Genomic DNA, 18,045 nt, shown 5'->3' on the forward strand with positions numbered 1-18,045 from the left:
TCTTGAACAGCTCTGTGTCAATAGGTCATGTAGCTTGGTGGATCCAGAATGCAGCGTATCAGTGTTCCTAACTTTAGCCTGCATGTTCTTCACCGGCTTCCTGTAGCCGCCCACGTCAGATTAAAACCCTGGCACCAGCCCACAAAGCCAAAAATGGACCAGCTCCTTCATACTTGATGTCAATGTTTAAAATATGATCCAAATCAAGAGCCTATCAGGCACCTTTTTATTCAGAGAATCATGTAAGACCAAATCCAACCTCTTGAGCTTTCTGTTTCAAGCTTACTGCTGCTGCTGTACTGTTAGTGGTGGTAAAATGCATGTTTTGTGTGGTGGTTACTAGTGTTTGTTAGCTCTGCTGTGTTGCTGTGCTAATAGCTACTTACTGTACTGGGCCAGGAACGTATTATAGAGATGATCATCCACTGAATAAAATATTGCTATGCAGACTGGGAGTTCTCAAAATGTTCAACACCAGCAGACAAATAAGGATAAACGCTGGTGTTTTATGTGCATGAGTGGATATAACTGCCTAGGTAGACCTACTAAGACTGAGCTGTGAGCTGCACTCTCTAGAGGGGTATCCGATCTTTATTGTCTTTTCTCCACAAGATGGGTTAGTCTTACACATTCTACAGATATATGAAGAACTGCAGCTTCCTGTGATTGAGATTAGTGATTGAGGAAGGCAGCTTCACTCAGAGCTGCTGTAATCCTTAAATCACAATCTTAACTTAGCTCTCAGACTCATTTTTACATCTCTGATGAATACCACGCCTACCATGCCCAACTTATTATTAATAAATAATTTAGTTAGCAGGATTTGTAAGAAAATGTCTTCACCAACAAATAGTTGGGGTGTTATCTTTGTATTTGAATTTATTTAGCTCTTAATCTAAATTATTTTCCCACTATAAGTTACTGATTTTGCCCGTGTGTTTTGTATTTCTGCAGGAGCCGGAGATGGACCAAGATCTTTTTGGAGGGGCTCCTCGGTTCCTGACGCGACCCAAAGCGTTTTCGCTCAGCGTGGGTCGGGATGCGACCCTCAGCTGCACTGTGGTCGGTACCCCTGTCCCTGCTGTCACGTGGGAGAAGGGTAAACTGCATATTTGCACGGGAGGTCGCTTCAAAACCGCGGAGGACGGGGACGTGTATCGGCTCACGATCTACGACCTGACGCTGGACGACAGCGGGCAGTACATGTGCCGCGCCAAGAACACCGTGGGGGAGGCTTATGCAGCGGTGACCCTGAAGGTCGGCCTTCCAGAACCGGTGGTGGATCGCGCTCCGGCGTTCACCGTGAAGCCCGTCTCCTCCCGCGTGGGTTTAGGGGGTGACGTTACCTTCTTGTGCCGTGTCGCTGCTCGCCCCACTGCCAACTTTGAGTGGGAGAAGGACGGGCGTTACCTGGGTGAGACCAATCGCATCAAGATCACGTCCGACAGCGAGTCCAGTTCTCTGCAGATTCAGAGCATCAGGAGTATGGATAGCGGCACCTACACCTGCCGAGCTCAGAACCCAATCGGTCGCGCTCAGGCTGCCGCGGTTCTGGTGGTGGACCTTCAGGACACGCGGCTACTGAGCTCTGACAAGAGCACGTCCCTCCTGTCTCACCTGCAGAAGCGCAAAGAGGAGATGTGCAAGGACATCTCCCTTTACCGCATGTCCGACAGCGCCGCCCTGTCCTCCTCGTCCTCATCGCACATCGTAGAGGATCACGTCAACCTGCGGCTCACCACCGACCAGGAGCAGCAGGTCTCGTCTTTAACCCATAAGCTCCTGAAGGGCGTCTTCACGAGAACCTGCATGGTGACGGAGGGCAAGCACGCCAAGCTCAGCTGCTTCGTCACCGGCCACCCCAAACCTCAGATCATCTGGAGGAAGGACCGGGGGAACATCAGCGAGGGACGCAGACACATCATGTATGAAGACCAAGCCGAGAACTTCATCCTCAAAATCCTGTACTGCAAACAGAGCGACAACGGCCTGTACACCTGCAACGCCTCCAACATGGCGGGGCAGACCTACAGCGCCGTGCTGGTCATCGTTAAAGGTGAGCCAATGCGGGAAAATTTAATTTAATCGTTTTAAAGAGCAACACCATTAATATTACAGAGAATGTAGGAAAAATAAAAATACTCAATCTGGTAGCTGGTAGCATGCACTGAAAAAAATGATGGGCAAAATTTACTTTTAAAGAGTTTCGCAACTTTCTGCATTTGCTTTTTTAAGTAAATGTATTTTTTTGTAAATTTAAGTAACTTCAACTCGGTTTCAAGACTTAAATGTTGCACAGAGTGAACCAATCAATTCTTTCTTTTAGTAAAAAAAACTGTCCCAAAAAAACTCAAATCCTGTCCTGGATATATAATATATAATATAAAACATATTATAAGACAAGATGCAAAACATTTACATTTGCACACCTAAAATGTAGTTTATAAGTTTGTTAAAAAAATTGCATTTGTAAAGCACTTTTAAATACACTATTGGGCCTGAATTAAGCTTGAAATTTAATTTTCAGTATAGATTGCATTTAAAAATAATGCACTTCAGTAACAAATTATACTATATCTAATTTACAACAAAATAAATCACACTTAGCGTTAATATTTTTTTCTAGATTTCATCCGTCAGTCTGAAACAACAAGAACATAACATTTGCTTTAATTTATGTTCAATTTATACTTTCAAAACGTAAAATTATGCAAAATTATAATGCACGTTACAATACATTTCTTATGATAAAAGTTTTCTGTGCTAAATATTTCTTCTATTTTAAGTGATTTAATTTAGAAATCCAAAGCAATCCCATAGCAGCCACCTCTCAGCATCTTAGCAACCACTTTTCAGAGTTGCCAGGTTTGCGGTTTTCCCGCCTAATTGGGCTTGTTTGAAAGAACAGTTAGCTATAAAAGAACTAATGAAACACTAATGTTACAATATAATAAATGACTTTAAGATAAATAGCAATATTGATGTTAAATCCCTTATAAACAAAATACTCAAGTCGTACACTCATAGTTGTTTTGCCATTTGCTTCAAACGTGATTTTTGACTGATTTTGGGCTGAATATTTTTGTTGGACCTGGCAACCCTGCCCACTGTGAAACTCTCTCAGTCCATCTCGCTTTAAGAACTTTCTTACAGTATCTGAGTCTCAGTATGATGGCAGGCTGGTATCAGACTTTAGCTCAGTGTCAGGTTGCGTCTATTTTCTGCAGGTGTTGAGCAGTTAGCGGTTGTTTAGCATAGCGAGATGCTGCATAAGAACATTTTACAGCACAGTTTCAGAGTTTTTGAGCTGCTGCTTTTAGTCAGACTGTTAAATACGTGACTGACTGACTCTTGTTTAACTGGATCAGTGTATGAGCACATCTGTATTTACTGTGAACAGTGTTATTAAGGGTTGTTATTATGAAGGTAGTAAAGAGGTGTGTGTTTGTTTACTAGCCGCTGTGCTGCTGCTGCTGCTGTATGAGCAGTTTCAGTTTGTTAAGCTGGTGTATGACACAGTAAGCATGTTGAGTAAAGGTCAGAGAAAGAAACTCAGTCCTCCAGTAAATGTCAGACAGTGTGTCCAGGCACTGATACGTCTGTGTGAGGACACAGCAACAGTACACAACATTTCAGATTATTCTTAATGTGAATAAAGTCTGAGTGATTCACATGCCGTTTATCACCACTGTTTCAAATAAATCACCATTAACGTAAAGCAGTGTACACGGCTGCTTCCTTTTTCCAATTATATTAAAAACTCAGAGTATAGAGTATTGTTTCACTATTACAGTGAGTATATATATGAGATTTGGCCTACAGGTTATTGTAATCAATCCTCCTGTTCTGTTCTGGGCCAAATTGTCTGGTTTTAAAGTTTTATAATCTAGATTTCAGTATTAAACTTTTTTTCTGCTTGCCTTAATTAGTGTAATCAACATTAGCAAAACAATTAGCTAACTGTACAGCAAAGGTTTACATGGATTCTATGTAGATTTTCTTACCTTCAAATATATCAGTCCAGCGTGTTTGCACCAGAATTCTCTCTGCTGTTACTCTGATAAATATCTATAAACTATTTGCTATATTAGCAAGGTAAATATATGTTTATCTAGTGCCAGCTAACTGGCTCTCTTAGATGATAGGCTGTAAGTATTGTCTGGCCTGTATCACAGGCTACTTACAATGCAAACTCTGAGGTCTTTTTATGAAAGGTTGCTCTTATAATAACATGCATGACTGGTTTGAATTCAGAATTAATAAAAGGACACAAGTATAAACAGTGCATACTATGCTAACTGTGGACTGTTGGTGCATCTTTATGTCCTAAAAGCATGAGTTATATATTTAGAGTTCCTAATCTACGAACACTGAACATGCATACTGTTTCCCAGTACATTAATGCTGTGTTTATTTGTTTTTGCAGAGCCGAAGGTGCCGTTTAAGAGGAAGCTGGAGGACGTGGAGGTGAAGGAGAAGGAGACGGCCATGTTGCAGTGCGAGGTGCCGGGGCCAACCACACAGGCCAACTGGTTCATGGAGGAGACTCGCCTGGAACAGAATGCAAAGTATCGCATGGACGAGCAGGGCACGCTCCGCCGCCTCACCATTCACAACGTCACCACCAACGACGACGCCGTCTACATCTGTGAAATGAAGGAGGGGAGCCGCACTGTAGCGGAGCTCACTGTTCTCGGTACGGAGCATCTTCTGTCTGTCCTGACATTTAGCTTTTCCTTCTTAATCCTTTTTGATTGAGACATTTGGCCGGTGACAGGTTGTTCCAGGACTGTTTTTATCACTGTTATAAAAGCTGTAGCAGTACATCAGTAAACTGATATATATGATATATGATCTGTTGGAATACAACCCCAATACAACTCATACAGTAAACCTTTATTTAATGGCACACCGGATTTTAAGGCGCACTAGAACGTCCATTTTTTAATCTGTTTTTATAAATAAGGATCACTGGATTATAAGGCATATTAAGCAAATTAGTAAGGCTGTTTGTTTGACCTGTATTCTGAAATGGTTTAAAAAAATGTCTTATTTATAATCTTTAATTAGAACATCAAGATTCATTCAGATTTCAGATCATGAAGTGATAAAAAGTCTAAAAATATGTGTTTTTTGGTCTACGGTGAATAAAATATGGATCTAAGCCTAAAAACGTTGACGTTATCAGGCTGAAGTGATTCAGATCTGATTTTTTCATGGTTGTGTGAACGTGCCAAATACAATTTTTTCAAACCAGATCTGAGTCACTAAATCGGTTGTGGTCCTAAATCGGATACGTATCCAATCCAAGGACACGTGACGTGAATGTGAACGGTCAAATCATGCAGAATTCATGCATCTTTTTGCTTTTACACATTAGCATTAGCAATAGCGCTATGTGCTTCTCTCTCGTACCCACACTGCATCTCTTGGTGCAGCTGTGCAGCTATAGCAGCACCGCCTGTCCTTTTTTCACCTCCTGGACCTGAGCATGAACTTCAGAGCAGCTGTTTACTCTCCACTCCAGCAAAACATGCTCCACATATGAGCTGCTAACTCATCCATTTCCCTTTATAAAGCTACGAGTCTCTCCTCTCTCTAATATGAGGGTTTTTGTTGTTGGTGAAGAAGGAGGCGTTTATACAGGTATCAATGTGCAGCATGTGAGACAGTGTTTCAGGACTTACATTTGAATGTGAACGTAGCCTATGAGATTAGCTTAGTATTGCATTCTGTTTTATGTACATTTATTGCATCCCAACATTGCTGGAAAAAAAAAAAATATATATATATACACACACAGCAGTTCTCAGTGTTTTATGTTAATTTTCAGGCAACATCACCAAGAAGCTGCCGAGGAGGACGGTGGTGCCGGTGAGTGATACAGTGATCTTCTGTGTGGAGCTGGAACATCCTGTGGATGATGCTTACTGGACCAGGAATGGAGAGAAGCTGAAGGAGGACTCCAGGATCACTATAACTCGCACACTCAAGCAGTACAGCCTCACTATCCGGGAGTGCACCGCAGAGGACTCGGGCGAGGTGGCCTTCATCGCCCGAGACTGCAAGACCTCCACCCTGTTCTCTGTTACTGGTGAGATAATTGATATTGATTTTTTTGTGTAGTTTTTAGGAATGTAGTTTAATAACATGACATTATATTGTTATTATTTGTGATATTATTTGTCTCTTTAACATTATTATTGAAAATAAATGCTACCAAAAAACTTATATTTTTTTTATTTATACCACAGTTAGTTCTGACCTTGCAAGTTAATTGGCTGAGAGATGTTCTGAGAGAAGTGCCAGTATTGTATAGTAATGGCACTCTGACTGGAAACCTTTTGTATTATTTCTTCATGTACTGTACACACATAATCTAGACATGCCACCAGCACTTACCAGATAAAAAAACACCAGCAATGTTAAATAGTAATGTTATAATTATCCAAAATGAATTAGAATTATTGTAGGTGCACTTAAAATACTTTAATTTTCCCAAAAATGGTCAGTGCACCTTATAATCCAAAAAGCCACTCTGCTGAAGTACAGCGTTATACAGAAGTTTCAGTTTAGTTCTCCAGCAGTATTAGAATTATCTGCCTGTAGCCTGCTGCTAACCCTGGCTAGCACTGCTGGAGCCGCATTAGCTTTACCTGCTAAGTGTTAGACATTCGGCCATTTAGAAGTAAGTATTATCAGCCTATTATCAAACTGAATTAGCTTTAAGCAGGAACCCACATTTTTTCTAATCTGTAAGTCAAGCCTCGTCCCTGAAATCATTATTTTAATCTCTTTTAGCACCAAGGAAACATCCCCCAGATCCCCCAGTCAACCCAGTGGTGCGTAACAAGACTGACTCCTCCATTACTCTGCGCTGGTCCCGGCCGGAGAGCGAGCGTCCGGTGCCCATCAACGGCTATTACGTGGAGAGGAGGAAGGTGGGGGCTCAGACGTGGGTTAAAGTGAACGGCGTGGACGTGGTGACGAGCACCGAATACACCATCAGCACCATCACTGAGGAGGGCAGCTACCAGTTCCGCATTTCAGCCGTCAACGATTTCGGTCAGAGTGCTTTTCTAGAGGTTCCTGGAACGTTTTACCTGGGTAAGCGAAATTTTATATTACTAACCATTAGAATTATTCATAATTTAGCTCTACTTTTCATGCGTCATGCATCATGCATGTTCTCCTCCACCAGTCTTACACACTGCTTTTGGATAACTTTATAACTTTATGCCACTCATGTACACACAAATGTTATTTAGGTCCTAAAAAATGAAGTTTCCACAGACATTTAGAAACTCTACACTTGACATACTTTTTGTTTAAGTGGAAAAGTGGAAAAGTCATGTAGATTTTTATAGATTTTTACATAATTTTTCCTTAAGTGTTTGCTATAATGTAGAGCATTGCTAAAAACTTGTGCTCTGTGTTTTTTCTGTTTACTTTTAGAGCCGACAGCATCGCTGAAGAGTGGGCTGATGAACAGCAGCACTTTCTCTGGTGAGGAAGCCTCCTTCAGCGTGGAGCTCTCGGCGGTGTGCTCCGGGGTTTGGACCCTGAACGGCCAAATAATCCACAGTGGAGCCGAATATCTCATCACTCGCACCAAGACCGTCCACACACTCGTGATCCGGGAGGTCACCACAGTCCTGGACAGATCCCAGATCAAATTCGTGGGTGGAGGATCCGAGAGTGTGTGCACTCTCAGTGTGAAGCGTAAGTACATGTGTTATATATTTTTCTCATTATTTTCTGCCAAATTGCATGCATGAAAATTCATTTTTACCTGAACTGTATATGCGAACCATCAATTGTGCACCATGCACTATAATGCACTATAATTTAGGGTGTGTCAGTGTGTTGTGTGTCTTTGTTATCATAACGACGGGAAAAGTACACCTTGCACAGCTCTTAATTAATCTTGGGTGTATTTAATTATGGGCGTAACGTGAAAACCAATAAGCATGCAACTTGCTTAAAGAGCCATTCCCTTTAAGAGCCAGGTGCACTTTGACTTTGGAGGATTGCTTTTTTAATGGCAGAGAAATTTAATAAGATAGCAATGAGCGTCTGACTGTCGACTGTTGTCAGGGTTTTAATCAGTCAGTGGAGCTCCTGTGTTTTTTTTCAATGCGAAATTTTACTGAACACACCTCATTTCCAGACCACAACGCCCATCAGTGTAGATATATACATCCCTAAACTCCAACGCTATTTTATTGGTACAGGTGCAAGGTGTAAAGACAGACTGTTAGTGGGGAGTAAGATAGCAATTAGCATCACTTATTATCAAAGAGGTGAGCGATTGAGAGAGAGAGTTTTCACAACTGGTAGTCACACATGTATCATTTATTAAAAACATTATTTTATGTATTTATTTATTATTTTGTTTAATTCAATGTTATTATAATGTTATTAAACTTGTTGAATTGTCACTTAATATTACTGAGAGTAATATTAAAATAAATATTATAAATATTTTAAATGCAGTCAATATTTTTCAATGCTTATCATTCTGCATTCTGATTCCTGTACATAAATGCATATAAAAAAAGCATTATTCACTCTTTCAGCTGCTCCTGCTCGATTTACCAAAAAATACTCTGATGAGGAGGTGTTCACGTTCAGCGCTCACTCCTCCGCTCAGCTGCACACGGAGGTGTCCGACTCCAGCATCCAGGTAAATAACATTTATTTGTTGTTTTTAGTTAATAAAAAATATTCAGAAAACAAGGAATGCACTTCAGTTTAACTGTAAATACCAGCATATAAATACGTTTAAACATTACGTTTGTTCCACACTTTTAAACACTGCATGCTCACCATGTTGCATGGTTTGGAAACACCTTAAATTCGGTATTTTTTCATTATTTTAAAATGTTCTGAACTGTAGATTAATACTAAACACATCCAAACGATGAAATAAAACATATGGAATTATTTATTAAACAAATATATTTTATATTTTAGCTCCTCTTGTTTAGATGATCAGTTTTGAACATCTCTGCTGGATTTTCTCAGTCAGTTTTATGTGGTAGAGTCTCCTGGAATTCAGGCTTTCAGTTAACAGCTGTGCTGAACTCATCAAGAGCATCAGTTAAAGTAAAGTAGTGAAGAGGTAGAGTTACAGGTATACAGTGAATAGTGAATATTTGAGTAATGTTCTAATCCAGGTTATGAGAAGAAACAACTACTTAACTAAATAAATAAAAAAAAACTATAAGAAAAAATGAAGGTCAGTCTGAAAAGAAGAATTTTAAGAACTTTGAAAGTATCCTCAAGTGCAGTTGCAAAAAAAAAACAATTAAAAACATTATAATGATAGAACTGGCACTCATCAGGACCGCCACAATAAAGGAAGAGCGAGAGATAACAGCTCCCTATATAAGAGCACCTAAATGCTTCTTCACAGAGTATTTTGGTTTGTTTAACACTGTTTTAAGTCACTACATGATTTCTAATGTGTTCCTTTATAATCTGATAGATCATTTCACTATTAATTTGTTATGTAGGAAATAAATACAAAAAAATTAAAGAAAATTACTGAATGAATGGGAAGATGTCCAGACTTTTGATTGGTACTGTAGATCTACTGCTACTAAATGTTTTAATAAAATTAAGTGCCATTGCGAAATAACAGCCTGTTATATCCCTAATACACTGAATTAATTCAAATTAAATTCTTAAATACCTCTAATAAATACCTTAAAATGTAAAACATAAAAATGCCAGGTTAGAGAGTTGGTGGAAACCCCCCTTTATAGATGATTTTATATAGAACCGTTTTAAAAATGGACTCCTGTTTTTTTGCTGACCCGTTTGCTTGTATATAAATACTCAGAGTATAAATATATTTAATTCTGTGATCTGTCAGCACTGAGCTCTGCACTGTATGTGTTACTTTTAGGTCTCCTGGATGAGGAACGGCAAAGAGCTAAGAATAGGAAAGAAGTATGAGAGCTCCAGCGTGGACCGTAAACGCACCCTGACCATTCATAACGTGACCCAGGAAGATACGGGGGTGTATGAGTGTGTGTGTGACGGCGATCGGATCTCCATTCGTCTCGCAGTTCAAGGTAATTTATTCTTACATTAACCGTCAGAAAAAACCCTGTAAGTGGGAATAATCATGTAATAATATAATATTTATCATCATGTTTTTTATATAATCACCAAAAATCACAATATGTGCCCAAAACAAACAAAAATATTAACCCTTTTAGAGCAGAATTATGTTCCAGTAATTAAAAAAATATAAGAATGCTATTTTTGTTTGTGATGCACCCAAAACAAGACCCTAATATTCTAATATAAAATCTGTAAAAAATTGTACTAAAATGCTTAATTGCTTCTTTAATGTCTATTGCTTTAGAAGCCTGTGTTAAGCTTTTTGATTTTATATTTGATATTGACCTTTTCATTTCACAAACCATCCCCTAACATGATTTATTTTTATTATTGTGTTTAAAATCACATCAAATCTTATATAAAAGAGATTTTACTTCACCTCCTTTGCTCTTGTGCTGCCATTATCTAATGTCTGGGTTGCTTTTGCTGTTTTTCCAGTGCAGTGGGCGGGGCTAAGCTACTGTTTCTATGTTTTTTTTTACTTTTAATTGGCTGGTTTATGATCTTTTCTGATGTACAGTAGGTCTAAATTAATTTTATATGGAACAGAAAAATATATGTATATATACATATATATAAAAATTCTGAGGCTGGTAACTTATCCTGAACTTATCCTGTACAACAGAGGAAACGCTTGCTCTTTTATCCTTTCCTGGGGTGGTCCTGATGAGTGCCAGTTCTATCATTATAATGTTTTTAATGGTCTTTTTCTCAACTGCACTTGAGGATACTTTCAAAATTCTTGAAATTCTCCTTTTCAGATTATCTGAGCTTCATTTTTTTTCTTAGTTAAATGGATTAGAACATTACTCAAATATTCACTATTCACTGTATACCTGTAACTCTACCTCTTCACTACTTTACTTTAACTGATGCTCTCAAACACTTTAAGAGACAAGAATGACAGATGACTCTACCTCATAAAACTGATTGTAAAATATATGGCATATTCTGGTTGGTTTAACACCTTTTTGTTTAATAAATCATTTTGTTTGTTTTTCTGCATAGTTTGGATTAATTTAATATTAATCTATAATGCAGATTGTTGTGTTTGTGTAGCAAATGTTCAGTGTTTATAATACAATATGTAATAATACGATTAAATGTGCTGTTTTAAGTGTACAGATACAGAGATAAAAAAGTAATATGCTTGCTTCCTTTTTTAAACATCTTACTTTTAGTGTTAGTAGATTTTTAATGTCCACTCCTTTTTTTTAACAGAGGAGGCGGGTAAGTTTGTTGGGAAGCCCAAGGCCCAGCCCCAGGAGGCGTCTCCTCTGGTGGGGGACGTGGTGCTCAGCTGTGAGGTGGCGTCTCCCACAACTACTGTTGTGTGGAAGAAAGAGCAGAAAGAAGTAGTGGAGGACAGGAGGACCACCTTTGTGTCTCAGGGGACGCAGAGAAAACTGGTCATCAAAGAAGCCAAGCAGAGCGATGAAGGACACTATTCATGTGAGACGCCGGAGGACAAGATCACGTTCCAGGTCAAAATAAAGCGTAAGTCCAGCGCTAATTGGGTTGAAAACAACAAAAATGAATAGAGCTATTTCAGCTGTTTCAACATCCCTTGTAGAAAAAAGTTGTGTATTTAAATATAGTAATAGTGTACTTGAACTATATGTGGGATAATTAAAGTATACTTTTTCTACTTATACATATACACTTACATATTTTACCTACTTAATCTGTATTTTAGTATACTTAAAAAAAATGGTTACTTTATTCGTCTGTGCTAATTTTGTACTGGTGATAAACTTAAAAAAAGTATTATTTTATGAAACTGTGCTTTTTATGATAAATCTATACTTTTCCAAATGTGTCCTAGGTGCCGATATTTCTGCAATAAAACTCTACTTCAGTCAAATCTGTCGGCAAAACATTATTTAATAAAATTAAATTTAGTTAATTTAGTGTAGATAAAATAACTTTTAACAGCTGCTTCCTGCAGCAATGAGATGTTTTTTGTTTTCTTACCAGTTAATATGCACTCCTCAAAATGGATATGATGTTAAATCTAGACTTTAACCACTTTTATTATGTTTTAAATGTTAAGTTGGATACAGCTCACACAAATTTACTTAAATTGTATTAAGTAGTGGCGAAAATAACATATGACTAGTAAACTTAGTATACATTTAGTGCAACTCTGTATTACAAACAAGTAGTAATTAATTACAAATAAGTGGTTCCAAAATAACATAAATTAAGGACAGTCTTATTTCAGCATAATTTAAGTCTTGTGAGCCACGCAAGGTGTACTTTACCCGTTGTTACGATAGCAAAGACACACTGACGCACTGCCCTAAAACAAGCTGCGTGGTGCATGCGATTGATGGCTCGCCTATAAATCACGAAAATAGGGCTCACAGTGACTGATTCATGGTTGTTACACCAGTAAAGTTTAATGTTCTTTGCTAATGCTAATTATATCATGTTATTATCATCTATAAGCGTCCTGAATTTTATGATCCTTCTTCCAGAGACTCAGACCACCTTCATCAACAAGGAGTCCTATAAGAGAGAGGTGAAGGTGACGGCTCTGCAGGATGCTGTTCTGAGCTGTGAGGTGGCCGACTCTAAAACTGAGGTGAAGTGGTATAAAGATGGTAAACAGCTGCACTCCAGTAACACAGTTAATATGGAGGCGAAGGGGAAGAGTCGTCAGCTGGTGCTGCACCGCGTGGAGGAGAAGGAAGCTGGAGAATACATCTGTGAGGTCGGCAACGAAAAACTCTCCTTCAAAGTTCAAGTAGCAGGTATGGATTTATTTCAATCATACATTTCCTTGTTATTGTAGAGTAATGTCAATTTTTTAGCTGTTAAATCTTTAAATCTACATGCTTTTTGCTCAACAGCAGCTCCATCAGAAACTGCAGCAAAGGCAGCAGCAGCTTTCTCCAACAAGGACTCCTATCAGAGGGAGGTGAAGGTCTCTGCTTCTCAGAAAGCTACACTGAGCTGTGAAGTGTCTGATATGAAGACGGAGGTGAAATGGTATAAAGACGGAAAGCAGCTGTCCTCCAGCAGGACTGTCCACATGGAGACAAAGGGAAAGAGTCGTCAGCTGGTGTTGGACAGTGTGGAGAAGAAAGACGCAGGAGAATACACCTGTGAAGCTGGAAATGAAAAACTCACCTTTAAGATTCTGGTTACAGGTATAGAGTACTTTATTCACTGTTTATTTATTTGCTTTTTGTATTTAGAGACTAACAAACAACATAAACTACTCTAATGAGTGTGATAATATTACTTGGAACTTGCAGCATTGCTACTATAGATACAGTCCTGTTCTGAAGAGAAATTGTTTGTAAGTGATGCACAGAACCAGATCAAATACTCTGCCACTAGTGAGTCATGGTCAGGGGTAAATATAGTGAGGGTAACAGGTGAAATCAATATTCAGGTGATTGTGGTGTGGGAGCTGTCATGTGAAGCGTCAGATTATTAATGTTGAATATTTTCACATATTTATCTGTTTAGAAGCTGCAGCAGCTTTCAGCAACAAGGACTCCTATCAGAGGGAGGTGAAGGTCTCTGCTTCTCAGAAAGCTACACTGAGCTGTGAAGTGTCTGATATGAAGACGGAGGTGAAATGGTATAAAGATGGAAAGCAGCTGTCCTCCAGCAGGACTGTCCACATGGAGACAAAGGGAAAGAGTCGTCAGCTGGTGTTGGACAGTGTGGAGAAGAAAGACGCTGGAGAATACACCTGTGAAGCTGGAAATGAGAAACTCACCTTTAAGATTCTGGTTACAGGTATAATGCACTTTATTCACTATTTATTTTAGTTCTACTGGTCTTTGGAGTCTAATGAGTCGAAAAATATTAAATGAAACTTACAGCATTGCTACTGTAGATACAGTCCTGTTACTAAAGAGAGAAAGAGAGAAAGTGATGGACGAAAACAGATCAAATACTCTTTAGCTAGTGAGTGAAGCTCAGGGGTAAATATAGTGAGAGTAGCAGGTGAAATCAATATTCAGGTGATATATTCTCTTTGTTTATGACCTGTACAGACGTTTTCAATATGTGTCATATCAGTACAATATGCAAATTACTTAGTAAAACAACATGCTGTTGAGAAATTTATGTATTTCTCTGTTTAGAAGCTGCAGCAGCTTTCAGCAACAAGGACTCCTATCAGAGGGAGGTGAAGGTCTCTGCTTCTCAGAAAGCTACACTGAGCTGTGAAGTGTCTGATATGAAGACGGAGGTGAAATGGTATAAAGACGGAAAGCAGCTGTCCTCCAGCAGGACTGTCCACATGGAGACAAAGGGAAAGAGTCGTCAGCTGGTGTTGGACAGTGTGGAGAAGAAAGACGCTGGAGAATACACCTGTGAAGCTGGAAATGAGAAACTCACCTTTAAGATTCTGGTTACAGGTATAATGCACTTTATTTACTGTTTATTTCTTTTGGTCTTTAAAGATTAATGAGTCTAATAATATTACATGAAATTTGCAGCATTGCTGCTGTAGATACAGTCCTGTTACAGTCCTGATACAGTCCTGTTACTAAAGAGGAAATTGTTTGTAAGTGATGGACGGAACCAGATCAAATACTCGGCAGCAAGTGAGTGAAGATCAAGGGTAAATATAGTGAGGGTAACAGGTGAAATCAATATTCAGGTGATTGTGGTCTGGGAGGTGTCATGTGAGGTGTCATATGAGACTGGTGTGAGTGGATGATGTCAGTGTGCGGTGCATTCTGAGTCCAGTGATATGAGATTGCTGGTAGACACAGGTACAGGAGGTCAGTCAGATTATTAATGTTGAATATTTTTGTATTTCTCTGTTTAGAAGCTGCAGCAGCTTTCAGCAACAAGGACTCCTATCAGAGGGAGGTGAAGGTCTCTGCTTCTCAGAAAGCTACACTGAGCTGTGAAGTGTCTGATATGAAGACGGAGGTGAAATGGTATAAAGATGGAAAGCAGCTGTCCTCCAGCAGGACTGTCCACATGGAGACAAAGGGAATGAGTCGTCAGCTGGTGTTGGACAGTGTGGAGAAGAAAGACGCTGGAGAATACACCTGTGAAGCTGGAAATGAGAAACTCACCTTTAAGATTCTGGTTACAGGTATAGGGCATTTTATTCACTATTTATTTTATTCTTCTGGTCTTTGGAGATTAATGAGTCTGATAATACATGAAACTTACAGCATTGCTACTGTAGATACAGTCCTGTTTCTGAAGAGAAATTCTTTGTAAGTGATGCACAGAACCAGTTCAAATACTCGGCCACCAGTGAGTGAAGGTCGGGGGTAAATATAGTGAGAGTAGCAGGTGAAATCAATATTCAGGTGATTGTGGTGTGGAAGGTGTCATATGAGACTGCTGTGAATGGGTGATGTCAGTGTGTGGGGCATTCTGGGCAATGGAGTCCAGAGATATGAGATTGCTGATAGACACAGGTACAGGAGTAACAGAAATGGCTTCAGCATCAGATTATTAATGTTGAATATTTTTGTATTTCTCTGTTTAGAAGCTGCAGCAGCTTTCAGCAACAAGGACTCCTATCAGAGGGAGGTGAAGGTCTCTGCTTCTCAGAAAGCTACACTGAGCTGTGAAGTGTCTGATATGAAGACGGAGGTGAAATGGTATAAAGACGGAAAGCAGCTGTCCTCCAGCAGGACTGTCCACATGGAGACAAAGGGAAAGAGTCGTCAGCTGGTGTTGGACAGTGTGGAGAAGAAAGACGCAGGAGAATACACCTGTGAAGCTGGAAATGAGAAACTCACCTTTAAGATTCTGGTTACAGGTATAATGCACTTTATTTACTGTTTATTTGTTTTGGTCTTTAAAGATTAATGAGTCTAATAATATTACATGAAATTTGCAGCATTGCTGCTGTAGATACAGTCCTGTTACAGTCCTGATACAGTCCTGTTACTAAAGAGGAAATTGTTTGTAAGTGATGGACGGAACCAGATCAAATACTCGGCAGCAAGTGAGTGAAGATCAAGGGTAAATATAGTGAGGGTAACAGGTGAAATCAATATTCAGGTGATTGTGGTCTGGGAGGTGTCATGTGAGGTGTCATATGAGACTGGTGTGAGTGGATGATGTCAGTGTGCGGTGCATTCTGAGTCCAGTGATATGAGATTGCTGGTAGACACAGGTACAGGAGGTCAGTCAGATTATTAATGTTGAATATTTTTGTATTTCTCTGTTTAGAAGCTGCAGCAGCTTTCAGCAACAAGGACTCCTATCAGAGGGAGGTGAAGGTCTCTGCTTCTCAGAAAGCTACACTGAGCTGTGAAGTGTCTGATATGAAGACGGAGGTGAAATGGTATAAAGACGGAAAGCAGCTGTCCTCCAGCAGGACTGTCCACATGGAGACAAAGGGAAAGAGTCGTCAGCTGGTGTTGGACAGTGTGGAGAAGAAAGACGCTGGAGAATACACCTGTGAAGCTGGAAATGAAAAACTCACCTTTAAGATTCTGGTTACAGGTATAGGGCATTTTATTCACTATTTATTTTAGTTCTACTGGTCTTTGGGGTCTAATGAGTCGAAAAATATTAAATGAAACTTACAGCATTGCTACTGTAGATACAGTCCTGTTACTAAAGAGAGAAAGAGAGAAAGTGATGGACGAAAACAGATCAAATACTCTTTAGCTAGTGAGTGAAGCTCAGGGGTAAATATAGTGAGAGTAGCAGGTGAAATCAATATTCAGGTGATATATTCTCTTTGTTTATGACCTGTACAGACGTTTTCAATATGTGTCATATCAGTACAATGCAAATTACTTAGTAAAACAACATGCTGTTGAGAAATTTATGTATTTCTCTGTTTAGAAGCTGCAGCAGCTTTCAGCAACAAGGACTCCTATCAGAGGGAGGTGAAGGTCTCTGCTTCTCAGAAAGCTACACTGAGCTGTGAAGTGTCTGATATGAAGACGGAGGTGAAATGGTATAAAGACGGAAAGCAGCTGTCCTCCAGCAGGACTGTCCACATGGAGACAAAGGGAAAGAGTCGTCAGCTGGTGTTGGACAGTGTGGAGAAGAAAGACGCTGGAGAATACACCTGTGAAGCTGGAAATGAGAAACTCACCTTTAAGATTCTGGTTACAGGTATAGAGCACTTTATTCACTGTTTATTTATTTGCTTTTTGTATTTAGAGACTAACAAACAACATAAACTACTCTAATGAGTGTGATAATATTACTTGGAACTTGCAGCATTGCTACTATAGATACAGTCCTGTTCTGAAGAGAAATTGTTTGTAAGTGATGCACAGAACCAGATCAAATACTCTGCCACTAGTGAGTCATGGTCAGGGGTAAATATAGTGAGGGTAACAGGTGAAATCAATATTCAGGTGATTGTGGTGTGGGAGCTGTCATGTGAAGCGTCAGATTATTAATGTTGAATATTTTCACATATTTCTCTGTTTAGAAGCTGCAGCAGCTTTCAGCAACAAGGACTCCTATCAGAGGGAGGTGAAGGTCTCTGCTTCTCAGAAAGCTACACTGAGCTGTGAAGTGTCTGATATGAAGACGGAGGTGAAATGGTATAAAGACGGAAAGCAGCTGTCCTCCAGCAGGACTGTCCACATGGAGACAAAGGGAATGAGTCGTCAGCTGGTGTTGGACAGTGTGGAGAAGAAAGACGCTGGAGAATACACCTGTGAAGCTGGAAATGAGAAACTCACCTTTAAGATTCTGGTTACAGGTATAATGCACTTTATTTACTGTTTATTTCTTTTGGTCTTTAAAGATTAACGAGTCTAATAATATTACATGAAATTTGCAGCATTGCTGCTGTAGATACAGTCCTGTTACAGTCCTGATACAGTCCTGTTACTAAAGAGGAAATTGTTTGTAAGTGATGGACGGAACCAGATCAAATACTCGGCAGCAAGTGAGTGAAGATCAAGGGTAAATATAGTGAGGGTAACAGGTGAAATCAAT

General features: G+C 39.4%; 1 protein-coding gene across 50 annotated transcripts in view; it reads left to right on the forward strand.

Annotated features, from left to right (window-relative positions):
* obscnb (obscurin, cytoskeletal calmodulin and titin-interacting RhoGEF b) overlaps positions 1-18,045 on the forward strand; it is an 86,294-nt gene that overhangs the window by 4,777 nt on the left and 63,472 nt on the right. For 20 of the 50 annotated variants that reach the window (XM_049480774.1, XM_049480775.1, XM_049480776.1 and 17 more), the window contains exons 2-18: positions 955-2,056; positions 4,427-4,696; positions 5,834-6,094; positions 6,802-7,107; positions 7,456-7,722; positions 8,580-8,686; positions 9,914-10,082; positions 11,356-11,631; positions 12,615-12,890; positions 12,990-13,289; positions 13,615-13,890; positions 14,241-14,516; positions 14,933-15,208; positions 15,614-15,889; positions 16,306-16,581; positions 16,930-17,205; positions 17,531-17,806. In XM_049480774.1, the coding sequence (XP_049336731.1) occupies positions 964-2,056; positions 4,427-4,696; positions 5,834-6,094; positions 6,802-7,107; positions 7,456-7,722; positions 8,580-8,686; positions 9,914-10,082; positions 11,356-11,631; positions 12,615-12,890; positions 12,990-13,289; positions 13,615-13,890; positions 14,241-14,516; positions 14,933-15,208; positions 15,614-15,889; positions 16,306-16,581; positions 16,930-17,205; positions 17,531-17,806 (5,257 nt within the window). In that variant the 5' untranslated portion in view covers positions 955-963. The remainder of the gene's footprint in view (positions 1-954; positions 2,057-4,426; positions 4,697-5,833; positions 6,095-6,801; positions 7,108-7,455; positions 7,723-8,579; positions 8,687-9,913; positions 10,083-11,355; positions 11,632-12,614; positions 12,891-12,989; positions 13,290-13,614; positions 13,891-14,240; positions 14,517-14,932; positions 15,209-15,613; positions 15,890-16,305; positions 16,582-16,929; positions 17,206-17,530; positions 17,807-18,045) is intronic. The other 30 variants (XM_049480798.1, XM_049480805.1, XM_049480806.1 and 27 more) reach the window with 26 other exon arrangements.

This window comes from Astyanax mexicanus, chromosome 6 (assembly GCF_023375975.1).
Source record: "Astyanax mexicanus isolate ESR-SI-001 chromosome 6, AstMex3_surface, whole genome shotgun sequence".
Lineage (NCBI taxonomy): Eukaryota > Metazoa > Chordata > Actinopteri > Characiformes > Acestrorhamphidae > Astyanax > Astyanax mexicanus.